Source organism: Mercenaria mercenaria, chromosome 7, assembly GCF_021730395.1.
Source record: "Mercenaria mercenaria strain notata chromosome 7, MADL_Memer_1, whole genome shotgun sequence".
Classification (NCBI taxonomy): Eukaryota; Metazoa; Mollusca; class Bivalvia; order Venerida; family Veneridae; genus Mercenaria; species Mercenaria mercenaria.
Window position 1 is genome coordinate 10192171 of NC_069367.1, and position 14957 is coordinate 10207127.

At 33.8% G+C, this 14957-nt stretch overlaps 1 protein-coding gene across 1 annotated transcript; it reads left to right on the top strand.

Annotated features, from left to right (window-relative positions):
• The first annotated feature begins 983 nt into the window (after nt 1–983).
• LOC123555656 (uncharacterized) lies at nt 984–2921 on the top strand. The gene is made up of 2 exons (XM_045346250.2): nt 984–1247; nt 2262–2921. The coding sequence occupies exons 1-2, from the start codon at nt 1058–1060 to the stop codon at nt 2669–2671; spliced, it is 600 nt and encodes a 199-aa protein (XP_045202185.2). The 5' UTR covers nt 984–1057; the 3' UTR covers nt 2672–2921.
• The last annotated feature ends 12036 nt before the right edge of the window (nt 2922–14957 follow it).

The window sequence follows — 14957 nt, forward strand, 5'->3', positions numbered from 1 at the left end:
GCGTCTGCTTTTGCTGCTACTGCTACTACTACTAATGCTGCTGCTGATGCTACTGCTAATGCTGCTACATCTTTTCTGCTACTGCTGATACTGGTACTACTGATACTACAGCTATTGCTGATACTACTGGTACTGCAACTGCTGGTACTGCTAATTCTGCAACTTTTGCTCTTACTACTACCGCTACTGCTACTCTTGCTGCTTCTGCTTCTGCTGCTTCTGCTACTGTTGCTACTTATACTACTACTGCTGACACTGCTGGTACTGCCTCTGATAGTGATGCTAATGCTGCTCCTACTACTACCGCTACTGCTACTCTTACTGCTTCTGTTTCTAGCGCTTCTGCTACTGTTGCAAATTCACGTTTTTGCTACTGCTGCGTCTGCTACTGCTACTGCCGATTTCTCGATTTTTGCTAATGCTAGTGCTACTACTACTAATGCCAATTTCAAGTTCTTGCTACTGTTACTACAGCTTCTACCAATTTCATATCAATCGTAAATGCTAGATTTTGCCTGCTGTTGTACACTTGCATATATGACTTGTAATGGATATTTGTATCTGTTATTTATAAATCTAATCTGGCCGCCAACAGTCACACTGGTGGTATTTTTTCAAAATTCCCGCAAGTTTTCTGGTGCAAAAGAAACCGTCTAACAGTTCAGTTTTTTTGCGATTTGATTTTTGAATCTGCTCGGGTCTGCTGCTTACACTTCAAACTGAAGTAAGACAAAGTATTTCTGCTAAATGCCCTTTTTTCTGTGTTTTTCTTTTCTTTTCAATTATTACATTGTCTTATCTAACAACGATAATCTAAACCTATGCAAAATTATTGCGTTTTAGGTAATGTGTGCTGCAGCTATTGTTATTACTACTCTAAATAGTTCACAAGTTTAAATTTTAAAACAAAAGGAAAAATGAAAATATCTTCCGTATGACTAAAATTTCTTTTGTTATGTTATTCCGGAAGTCTTTCAGAAACAACTGCAAATAGACTGTGCAATATTTTGAAAACAAATTTAGTACTTTGATAGCAGTTGATATATGCATATCAAAAATGGCGAATTATTACTATATGATTACATTTCTTCCTCTAGCAGTCGCTTCTACAGAGTTTGCACATCAGGAAAATTCACCATGTGTGTTTTCGTTCATGGAAAATGTGTTGGAGAAAATGTTCAAGATGAGAGCAAGAATGGACGAGATGGAACAAAAGATTGCCGAAGTGGAGTCGCGCCAGGCTAACAGTAAGTAGGGTTTTGGTGTTTAAGCACAGCTTTCAAATGATACCGCGCTGGTCGATTGAAGTAGAAGCAGAAGTTGGCATATAAGAAACCCCAAGAAACAGAAATTAAACTTTCTTATCACAAATTCAGTGTGTGCATGATATACTGTTTGATCTACCTTTTCCGAATCAGATTTTCTTCTGTATTTTCTTTAAATATATGGCGGTACAATTGATAGTTTATACCATATATTTTTTATATTCAATAAATATTAATAAGTTTCTAATTCATCGTCAAAGTACGATTTTGGTGAGATAATTTCTATTGGGACTTTCAGCTATTTTTGACACGAAAAAAATTTAAAAATTCATTTCTTTTTGAAATCGTTCTTAACTCACTCTGCGGCAGTATTAAAGCGTACTTCCATGCCAATTTTTGCAGTTATATAAAAGTATGTCACAAAGAGAAGAAACGTTTCAGATCAGACATAATGACGGATATATTAAAATTCAAAACAATCCTTCTACCGTAGTAAAATAGGAAATGTGCAAAATAAACTGCAATTACGTTGACAGTAAATAACATAATGTATTTATATACTGAGTCAACATTTTTTATTTGAAATAGATCATATCTAGGCAGACTAACATAGACATTCTGCTTGAATGTAATAAACAATAGAGTTATTAAGTCCAACAGTTTTCTTAAAATTTTCGTTTTATAATATGTATAATCATTTAAAAATCGGAACTGTCAAAACATTTGCATCATAAGTTACAAATTGGAATTTACAAATATGTTTGAAATAGCCCATATCTGATTTTATTGTTTCTTAGCGCAGGTTTGATTACGTCCAATCAAACAGTTGAATTCTAAATCATTGATTTAATAAACGTCGAGCAAGGTGATATAAAATAGAATCCACTGTAACGACTTGCTCAATATTTAAGTTGTTCTCAGTTAAATAAAGTTCAATATTCGTTTATTTATGACATAGAGTTCTGAATACCAAAACACCGAATATCTCTGTTTCAGACACCAATGTAAAGACCCCTGTTGTTGCATTCAGAATTATGCTAAACAAAACCCTCGAAAGTGTGTCCTCGGGTACGATGGTGAAATTTAATTTGGTGGATTTTAACATTGGAAACACTTACAATGATGGAATATTTACGGCGCCGTACAGTGGAACATACCTGCTTTCAACCACACTAGGAAATCCAATGCAAATCCCGGGCAATTTTTTTATGAAGAAAAATGGCGTTGGAATAGAGTATAATATTGCTGGACATACGGCTGGATTTAATGTCGGTGGTGTAACAACGGTTGCAAAGCTTTTAGCCGGTGACAGAGTGTGGGTAGAAGGAAGTGGCCGTATAACCGGACCGTACGATATACCTGGATACTACACCAGCTTCTCTGGTTTTCTGATCAGTACAATCTGAAAGAAACATATCATCAAAATTGCAAATGAAGTATAAAAACACTATCAGTTTCTGTTTTCTAAAGATAGGACTCTGATACATTTTATTGTTGATGTACGTGTATATATATAGATATGGTACCTACTATTATTTACTTGGGCTTATTTCACTTTACACTTGCTTTTCGTCTTCATTATATGTCAAAATATTAACGATGATATGAATGTTAACTGTGAGGTACCTTTTTGTTTCACTAAAATTTGAATGATGATACAGGAGTTAGTAGTTTATATGTGCCCAGGTGGATATTGATCCTTTCCGGGGATAACGTTGGACACAGTCGGAAAAATAAGGTAATTAAAATGCGTAAGAAAGAAAGGTCTTCAGTACATACGTACACTTTCTTAACAAAATATTATTCTACAAGTAAATTTCAGTATTTTTATATATGTACACATATGGCAATAATCTTTCTCACCCATAAACTTATTTGTTATGTACGCAGTATTAATTCGGAAGTACAATGAAGTGCACAATGAAAGACAAAAGAATATGACTTTTGTAGATCAAACTAATAACATCCTTGTCTTCATTTGTATCATTTAAGGTAATGGACCCGTAATGACAATGAGTAAATTACTTATTCTCCGAGTACGATTTCGGCGGTCTCCGTGTACGATTTCGGCATTCTCCGTGTACGGTTTCGGCATTCTCCGTTTTCTTTACGAAAAGTCATGTGGGCGTTGAGGTATTTTTGCGTAACAAGAATACACAATCACACGGAAATAACCGACTGTTATTACGGTTCAATTTTCTTAAGTATTTTGTCTTCAGCTGATGTTGTGTATCAAAGCGCGTAGCACTGTGAAGCGAAACTTTGACTTAAACAAGCGCAATATACAATTTATCTCGACAGTACATAAATATTACAAACCATAAATACTAGTATCTCATTTTGGAACAATATATTTTGGCTTTAAAGAATTGACTTACCGTTAAATGTGAATTAAGTATACATGTTTTGTTTTTATGTGTTAAGAATACTAAAGTATTTTAATACATTCCTTGATTTTATGCAGACATTTTAAAAGAAGTCCTTTCGTCTTAAGGTTTGATAAATCTAAATGAAATTCATTGTTGAAGGGCAATATTTTTGACATCTATTCATATCCCGTGAAGGGCATTTCCAATTTCTACTAGACAGCGAATGCGTTTCAGTCTTAGAACATTTAGCGTTCTTGAAAATAGTTTTTTTTCCGACTGGACATAGATTTTTGTATATCTACAGGTCATGAAAACTATAATTGTGTCACGTGTTCTATAGGAAATAATGGCAAATAAATACAAAATTAATATGATTAGAACTCATATTACAAACTAGGGCAGTTATAAAATGAATATCTCTCGTAGTCTGTAAGAAACAAACCAGTTTACGCAGATGTTTTGAAACTAATAACAATAAGATACCACACATTTTCATCTCTCGCCTACAGAAGAATAAACACACGTAAGACTGGTTTATGAAGCATGCTAATATTGAACACAAATAACGCTTATATGTCAATGTCAGTGACGTATTCTGGAAGATAATAAAGTCTTGACAATAAAGTCTTTAAAATAATTTAGTGCAATTTAATGTTCGATACACTTTTAATGTTTTGGGTATTCAAAGCACCGTACAGTGGAATAAATTTGATACCCAAATTGATAATCCGGGAAAATTTTCATCAAGAAAAATGGCATTTGAATAGAGTAAAATGTGGCTGAACTTACGAATGGAGGCAATGTCGATTAGTGTTACAACGGTCGCAAAGCTTTTAGCCTGTAATAAGGTGTTGACAGAAGGAAAGTGTCGTATTACTGGATTTTTGGAGACACCTACCTGGACGCCATACAGCTGTGTACAAAGAGATTTTGTCCGGTATTGATTCCCAAACAGTAGCAATATGACGAATCACATGGATATTTCATGTGTCCAGAAACGGGTCTCGTCCGGATACTGGTTCCCAACTGAACATATTCTAAAGATGCAATATGACATTTTAGAATAATTACTGTATACTTTAGATGAAAGACAGACACGCAACATGATCAGTATTAAAATGTCTAAACAAAAGTCATATCTTATATATACTAATGAAATTGTTATACTTTTTGCAAGTCGAGATAAAATTACTGGAATGAAATTATTCACATTGATGCTACTTGTCATTTCAAACATTATTGACTATGGATGCAACGCTATTCAATGATATAGGCCATGTACAGTTCAGCTGTTATCACGGGCATTATCAGTAAAATAGTTTCAAGTAAGGACAAAAATGATTATTATGTACATAGCAAACGACAGACAAAAGTACGTTCGGCTAAAGGTACAACATCGATCTGTTCAGTTAATGTATGAAGCAAACCAATTTACGCAGGTGTTTGATCCGGAACTAATAACAATATACCACTCAATTTCCTTTTTCGCCTACATAAAACAAAGCCCACGTAAATGTTTCAAGACTAGTTTATGGGGTGCATTTATTAAGAAAACATAAATGACATGTAAATGTCAATGTCAGCGGCGTCATATTTTACCGTCGTTTCATGTTTAAGTCTCTCTCCAGTTGACAACTAAGACAATTTTGTTCTAACTTTTCAAATGTAGTTCAACAATTTTTGAGATCTTCCTCAATTTGCTTTCTATGTACAGAGATATTTCCTCTTGGAGCCCAGTTAAATCATTATAAAAAATCATAAAACCGGTTAATTGAAGGATATTGTCTATTGTTTGTGCTTTATGTTCCTGCGAAAGCTATTTACGGGATATAATATTTAATTTTTTTATAATTTATTTGACCAGTTCTCCTATTTCACAGTGTATGTAATAACATACATAATATTCGAAAGACATTAATTAAAAGCAATATACATCAGAAACTGTAAGATAACAAAGAGATCATACTCCGTTAAACATTTATATGTTGTAATAATTCACATTGTCACACCTTTTATTAACTAAGCTCATACAATGAATCGTCAATATCTATTTCCTCATCTATGCAACTGGACACGGCTCTTAACGTTGGGCAGTTATAGTTAACATTTTCATCTCGGTATCAAATTGTATGTTAAAAAATTTATTATAAACCACAAATTTATTTTAAAGAAGATTAAAAGAACACGGACAACGGTGCAGGAGGGATAGTCCCGTGCCTATCAAAACGTATGTGTAAACATAGACAAAGTAAAGCAAACTGACAAGCAACAAGTTAAAAAAAAACAGTAAGGAACATAGTGCGGCAGCACCTTGGAACGGTCATTGGCAAATTAAAAACCAGTTAATTGCGCGCAAACCCTTCCCACTCTTTATCCCCACCTGGTTTCAAAATTACAGGACAGTGTAAATAAAACTCAACTCTGTTAGGTGAATCCCTTACGTTCGTATAGTTAACTGAAGGTACACTATGTAAAACACAAAGATGTACGTGTAAAATTACATAAAAGAAAATGTAAAGCTTGAAACATGCATGGTTAACAGTTACAAGCAACTCATTTGTTTGGCTGTGACATCAGTCACAAGCCTATTGCGCTTTTGTTATCATCCTTTGGCTAATAATTGTTAGCACAGAATTTAACTAAACGCTTTTAATTTTTCACTGTTTATCATAAACGTAAACATTCCCCTAAGATAGTTAAAGTATTCATAATAAGTAACACATATGTAGGTTGCCATGTTGTTTGAAAAATTCATTTGTGTAGGTCTCTTTTGTATGTTTTTTTCTGTATTTTTTGTATAAGAATGTTAAATTTAGAATTAGGTTTTTAAAACGTTGGGAAAATTTAAGACGTCAATTTACTATTACATTAAGAGCCTTTCTAAATAAACCATTATTTTACAATTGGTAAGAGTTACGTAAATAGTCTGACATTATTCGTTAAAAGAAATGATCACCAAATATAACAATAGCTGATGTAGTAATAGCAAAATAATTGAAAGTGACAATACATGTTAGCTTTTAGTAAACGTTTTAGCGATTTGTTTGTCTACACCCCACTTGGACTGTAAGCTCCTTTTGCAATTATCGTTTTAGTTACCATTAGATATAGAAAAAAATCTTCATCCTTGTGAAAACTTCTATTTACACCGTCTTGTAACCTTGGATGACAATGGATATTAATAGTTAGGTTTTCATTATTAACTCCCCACTCGAGTTTTTTTTTTTTGCAACTGAGCGTTGGGTTACCTAACCTTACAAGCATTTTACCAGTAAATGCATCTTTCTCTTGAGGAAACGTTACCTTTGATCTTGGTGCTCTACCCAAACGTCTTACCAGTAAATGCATTAAATATATTCCTTACAGAAGCGTTTTCTCTGTTCTGGGTGCTCTATGCAAGTTTCTTACCAGTACTTAAATATGTATAGTGATGTAGCGGATTCTCTTGAAAGTAACATTCCTTTGCACCTTAAATTAGGCTTTGTACTTCACACATTTACATACTTCACACATTTACAAACTACAATTTGCAAAAAGCAAAATCCGCGAGCTAGGGACTGTAGTTGTTTATATACGTGTCCAGATGGATACTGGGTTCATGTGTCTCAATCCTTATCGGGGAAAAGTTGAAACCCACTTAGCTCAATGGGGTGAGCGCTGATCAACGGATTGCGTGGTCGGTCCCCAGAAGAGGCGTATTTTTTCCGTGACGATCCGGTAAAAGAAATATTGTCTGAAATCGTTCGTACGCCACCTCTGACTCATGTGAGAAAATTGATATTACTTGCAAAGAACAGGTTTGTACTGATACAGAATTCGGTAACATTTGTTAGGTTAACTGCCTGCCGTACGGTTGAAATATGGCGTTAAACTCAATACAAACAATAAAGTTGAACCAAGTCAGACAATTTAAGTTATTAATTGAATAAGGAAGAAAGGTATTCAATACACATTTTAACGAAATATCTCTAAATTGTAAATGAATTTATGCAAATGGTGACATTAAAATGTAGCGCTTATGCAGTTGCACCGGGCTTGGAGAAACACGAAAAGTATTTTGAATGTGATTTCCAAAGAATCAGACGAGATACTTCGACTGACATACAGGTGTGTTCAATCAAACTATCTAAAGAAATCTGTTAGGTCTTTTGTAATCATAGAAGGCGGCCAAGTAATGTATCAGGATACTTGTTTTGATTGGGTCTGTTCATAAGAGACAATGAAATGCGCAATACACTTTACGACCCCTAAAACTTGCACATAAAGCGCTACTAAACATCAAATGTGATCCCCAAAGACCGGAATATATAATCAAGTTATTTAAAACACTGTTGGTATAAATACTTTATATTCATTATTATATCTTTATAAAATATTTTCGTTTTTGTTCATGAATGGATGAATTCTTTGTATGCATACATTACATTTGTAAATGGTGTATCCACAATAATCCGTTTTTCAAACTCAGACTTAAAATTATCAGTCTATAGATGAGTTTCAATATTTTGTACATGTGCAAAAACTGCAATACTCGTTGTCAACCTTAAACTAGTTGGCTTTGCACGCAATCTTGATAGTCTTAGACAGGGAAGGACTTTCAGCTTTAGGATGTCTTGCGTTACACGTCTTTTTATACATTTCAGTTTTGTCACGTATGGTATCAAAGATACAATCTGACTAAAGTACATCTCCTATATTACGCTACGCATAGGATCTGAAAACGACCTATTCATTGCCTCGTTCTGACGGCTCTTTCGCTAGCCAATCAGAGCCTAGCTTACAACATCTTGCAAATCTACATGTAGCATTGACTTTTGATATTTACAATTCTTATGTAGTAATGTATCAGATAGCCGGTTAGCTCAGTCGGTAGGCCACTTGCTTTGTAAGCGAGGGGTCCTGGGTTCGAGTCCTGGAATAATCGCATATTTTTCTTATCCTTTGACAATCGAACAAGTCGTCTGATTGGATAACATAAAAATAGCAATAATGGAAATCCAAAATATACAGAAGACGAATGTGAATGGGTCGTTCTCAGATCTTCGTTTAGAAGATCAAGTACTTTAGTCAGATTGTCAAAGATATAACGTGGAATAAAAACGAAAATGATTAGCTTTCATATCAAACAAACTGATGCTGCAAAAAATACAATTTTATACGAAGTGAACTAATTTACGCAGGTGTTCAAAAAACTAATACCAATATGATGCCACTCATTTTCATCTATCTCCTACAGAAAATCTTGTTTATGAAGCATACTAATATGGATCATAAATTATATAAAATGTCAATGTCAGTGTTATTGGTGTATGCTATTACGCAAGATTGCAATCTTGATAAAAACAAATTGACAATAAAGTAAATTTGGTGGACATAAACCATGCAACACTTATAACGTTGGAGGTATCTACGGAGCCGTAAAATGGAATATACTTACTTTGCAGTACACCAGAAATCCAAATTGACAGTCTTGGAAATTTATTCATCAAGAAAAAATGGCATTGGAATAAAGTATATTGTGTTAATGTTGAACTCTGCTCAACCCGGGGCTAGAGGGAGTGGACGGTTGCATGCATTTCCACTACCGTCCATGTACAGGCTCAATCAAATCGAGCCTGCAGCATTTCCGTTTTTGTTGTGTTGAGCGACCTGTGGAGTTTCCACTTTTTCTATTTTGATATACAAATGGACTCAGAGTCGATGTTGTTACAACGTTCACAAAGCCTTCAGCCGGTGCCAAGGTATGAGCAGATGGAATCGGTTGATAAGGACTTTTCAAGACACCTGGATATCACACCAGCTTTCTGGTTTTCTGATCAGTACATTCTGAAATGAACATGATTTTTGCAAATATTCATTGTATAATCATTTTTTTTTCGAAAAAATTTAACTTTCTGTTTATATTTTTTGATAAGAGAATATAGTAAACGTATGAGCTTGTTTCATTGTACTCTTGCTTTTCCTTTTCTTTATACGCTCAAATATAAGCGATGCTACAAAGAGTAAGTGTTGAATATTCATTTTAACAGATTCACATACACGTTACAATTCTTGTTAATGTATGTCTAGAATAATACAGAGTATAATGTACTGATTCCTTACAGAAAAAATTAAATCAAGTCGGACAAAGTAAACAAATTTAATTAGTAGAGAAGACACAAATTCACTAGACATCCGAATAATACAGTGCTATTTGATTTGTCCGGAAGCTGGTCTCATCCGTGTACTGGTACCCAACTTTACATATCGAAAAGATGTAACATTACATTTTGAAATAATTACTGTCTCGCTTTAAGGAATGTAAATATGGTGTAGCTAATGTATGACGATGATGTAGGTTTTCCAACAGATACGATTTTAAAGGCCCATGATGTCTTTATTTGAAATGTGGCTGCCACATTTTCCGTCATTAATGCAAAAACTAATGTTAAATCCTATCTTTCAATAACCTTTTTCTCTTAAATTTGTCTAAGGTTTGAACGTTGATGAATATAATAGTAAGTTTATTTGATTTTATGTTTCTGGTTACCTCCCTTCACTGCTCTAACTGCAAACGTTCAGATACAGTACTAAAAGTAGCGCTTTTCTGACCATGTAATTCTGCATATCATCTATTTGGATAGCTGTTTCATTTGTTCCTAACATAAAAATTAAAGCGTTATGGAACTTTAACGTTATAAGATTATATATGATTAAATACATGTTAAGGCAATCTATACGAATGGAAATATTACACTTGTTGCAAGTGAAAGTAGAATTACTGAAAATCAGTCTGTAATCATTGATGCAACAGCTAGGACAGTTCCAACAGTATAGAATAGGCACAGTTCAATTTTTGTAAGTGCGTTATCAGTAAAACAATGTCAAGTGAGGACATATTGACAACACAGTTAATATACGAAGCAAACCGATTCATCCGAAACTAATAACAGAGATATACCACTCATTTTCGTTTCACGTCTACAAAACACTAACCCACGTAAACATATTCTAAGAATGGTTTATGAAGCTGATTAATAAAGGAAACATCAATTCTATGTCAATGCCAATGTCAGTGTCAATGTTTTTTGTCGTTTGCAGTTATAAGTTGCTTTCCTGTAAAATCCAGTTAAACAATTTATGAGATCTTTCTTAATTTGTTTCCTACGTACAGAGATATTTCCTCTTTGAGCTCTTTTAAATCATTACAAAAAATCATAAATCCAGTAAATTGGAGGATAGCGTCTGTTCTTTGTTCTTTATGTATCTGCAAGAGATATTTACGGAATATTATATTTATATAATAAACCACAAATTTGTTTTAAAAAAGATTTTTAAAAATAAGGGCAGTGGTGCAGAAGGGATAGCCACGTGTCTAGAACGCAGCCTCCAATAACAATACCCCAAACAGCGTATGTATATATGTATGTATGTATATATATATATGTATGTATGTATGTATGTATGTATGTATGAATGTATGTGTGTGTGTGTGTGTATGTATGTATGTATATGTGTATGTATGTATGTATGTATGTATGAACTATATATATATATACATAATTAACATAGACAAAGTAAACAGTTAGACAACAAGGATTTATGAACATTTAGGAGCACAATTACCGATTATACTGTACCAATCAACCAGTTTACAATGTCGTCTTAAAATAACTGAGATACAGTTATCATACATTAAACACTGTTTTTCAACCTTATGTTCTTAATTGGCCTGCATATTTATATCATGTCTACAATATAGACTTTGTAACTCAATATCCTGGCCTGTAACACCCTTGTACAGTTCTTTCTCAAGTTTCTTCAAATGGTTTTGCTGGCCCCCTTGTAGGGACAGCCAATGCTAAAAATAGAAGAAAATTCCTTAATCTATTTCTTCTCATAAACTCGATAAATCTTCACCAAACCATTTCTGAGGACCACTCTCAGACTTGCTTACATGATTCAGCTAGGCAGCTGTTAGGGGATCGCATAGTAAAAACAGAATAGAAAAAAAATCTTAAAATTAGTTTGTTATAAACTGCTTAATATTCTACAAACATGGTCAGAAGCATTGTTTAAAGGTGAAGGTCCTCTTCCAATGTACGTGTGGGTCAGAGTTTTGTATATTTTTCGCTTTTGTTTCCTTCTTTACTCTTTGGGTTGTAATCGAGCACGAATAACAAACCGTAACGGATTTGCATATGAACTCTACGCATAAGTCTAAATTACGATATTTGGGTATTTTATCCGTTATTGTGGATGTGAACGACAATATTTCTATATTCCTTAAATTGTCGAGTTACGCAGTAGATGATATAAAGCATGACAAGTTTATAATACTTTATATCTTTCAATACGAATTAATCAGCGCAACTTTGAACTTCCGAGCACAGCTGGCAACTACAACATCAGATCATCAAATATACTCATTGTTAGATGCATAAATCAGCTATATTGGTATTAGCCAATTACCAATTCACAAAAATATATGGTTTTCTGCTAAGCCAATCTCACAAGACCGTACGCCGTATAGACGCAATGCCAAGAACCTAAACGAATGCTTAACCGGTTACGATCGGCGAAACGGCATACGCCACAAATGTGAAACGAATAAGCCAACTGCCAACACACAACAGATCTCTTAATTAATGACTTATGACCATTCCAAACCAGCAACATCTCCCTACTACTATTAACATTGAGCCTGCTGGTGGCAAGTGATTCTGCCTTTGCGACCAGAGCAGACCAAGATCAGGCTGTTCTTCTTCTGAGATTTCTTTGTTGGGCTTAACGTCACATCGATACAATTATAGGTCTTCTGGCGAACATCCACATTTTGCAGGTGGAGGACGACGACCATAAGTGCCCTTCAAGGCATTATTTCAAGCGGGGACAGGCACATTGGTAGAACCATCGACCTTCCGTAAGTCATCTGATTGGCTTCCTGACATGAAATAATTCTACACCACAAGTGAGGTTTGGAACCAATAGCGGGTTCGATCCCCTGGCGGGGCGTATGTTCTCCGTAACAATTTGATAAAAGACATTGTGTCTGACATCATTCGTCCTCCATCTCTGATACATGTGGGGAAGTTGGCAGTTACTTGCGGAGAACAGGTTTGTACTGGTACAGAATCCAGGAATACCGGTTAAGCTAACTGCCCCCCGTGACTTAACTGAAATACTACTGAAAAACGGCGTTAAACCCCAAACAAAACAAAATACAATCAAAGCTTATTTCATTTTATTTCAGAATCTCGTCGTAAAATCACATTAGGGAAATTACTAACCGTGTTGCTGGTGTTTCAGCATTTATGGCATTTAGACATAATATTATGTGATTTTACTGCCACCTTTTAATTTTCTGTGCTATAGATCTCAGTTAATATGTTTTTCAATACACCACACACACCTCCTGACTTTATAATACCTTTTATTTTTATAGTCAAATCACAATATGATATTTACAATGTTTAAATAGTTGATATTTTATCTCAGTATAAGCTTTAGATGGCTATTACATAATATAGGCAGTGTAACTAAATATTTAAAATTCAAGTAGGAACAATCTATTATAAATATATTTAACTGCATCAAAGTACAAAGATTAAAAAAAAAATATCAAAATATCATTTTCTGAAAAAAAAAGTTATTTGAGCTGAAAAAAATATTACCTCGGGTAAGATATTTGGAAACAATGGAGACAACTTCTTGGTGACTTAGGTGGCTTTTGACCTAGTACCTCATGATATAACATGGACAGGATTATGATTAACAAACGGTGTTCACCCAACAATTCACACTATTCCCTTGTGTAAAGAGGGCATAGGGTAAGTCTCTACATTATAGTGGATTCATTTGGATTAACCCTTGAAGCCAAATATAATAACAATACACCTGTGTGTAAATAGAAATGTTAATGCTTTTAGATGTGACGGATGACTGACTGATAAAGAAGTTGTTGATAAGTAACTTTCTGGGGTTTTTTTTTAAATCGTTTATTATGTTAATATATTCATATAAGGCAAACTATCTTTATGTCTTTGTACATACGAATGAAAAAACTCTTGAGATTGCGATAACTTTCAATGCTACAAATTGAGCCAACGATCTTTTATTTCTCTTGGCCCACTTGGTGCTACTAGAGAAAGGTCCCTTCATTTTATTTTTTTTAAGTGGGGGAAGAGATGAATGGGTCACATGTCAATGTTACAAGAACCTTATTCAACTTTCATATTTCGTACTCAACGTTTAAAAGTAGGATATATAGCTATAACTTTACACAATGATTAATTGCCACTAGTGGAAGATCCCTATCTTGTAAGGGGTCAGTGACTCATCAGGAACCCAAGTTAACTTTCTTGATGTTTTGTGTAATAGAATTAATATAACATAGATTTTCATTGATTTCCCCACCAACTCAAAAGAACTTGTGTTAACATTAACATATCTTGACTAAAACCCTGATTATACATATATATCTTAACTATGTTAGACTATAGCTTTACACTGAATTGAAACGCGTCTTTAAAGTTCATTCAGATTGATTAAATGCATATTTTAGCCACCTGTAGAGCGATTTTTATTCATTTATTTTTTATATACAGATCCGTTACAAAATCTAACTACAAATATACATAAATGTCTATATCTCGCATACCCCAATATCAAATTCAATGTCTTTAAACTGTTTTTTCTTTAGGGACTTCTTTAGATAATTTAAATTGTTACATCATTTTAAAACGACTATTATTTGACACGATTTATTGATCTTTAAATACGATAAATTAAATACCAGGAAAGGCAATGATATTCGTTTTGCTTGTGACTGATACAGCCCTGATCCAAACCAAATGTGTATTGGTCAATTAAAAAAATAATAAATAAGAAACAATATTTAACAGAAGTGATTTTGATCACCGAGAAACATATTTCAATGTTGATCAGAAATTTGAATTTTCGCAAAGAACGGGAAACCAGGTATGGAATGCTTAATAAAATCAAATTCTCTTTAAGCAGTTCGAAGGTGTTTTATATTATATTTATCAAATTAAACATGTATGCAAACTTATTGTTTTAAAATGTTTTTGGAATTTAATTTATGTGAATGATTGATTTTTCCTTTGCTGAGAAGTGTTCCGTTTTAGTTCCATAACAGTCATAATTTGAGGTGTCACAAAAACTGGTGTTAATTTTTCTCGACAATAAAACATGTTCTTTGTATTCAATATGGCCTAACTTAATAACTACCGTACTTTATTTGGATCAGAACTGTATCAGGAACAAGGTAAACGAGTTATATTACGCTTCCTGCTTTTCATATTTTATGTTTCTGATATAAAAA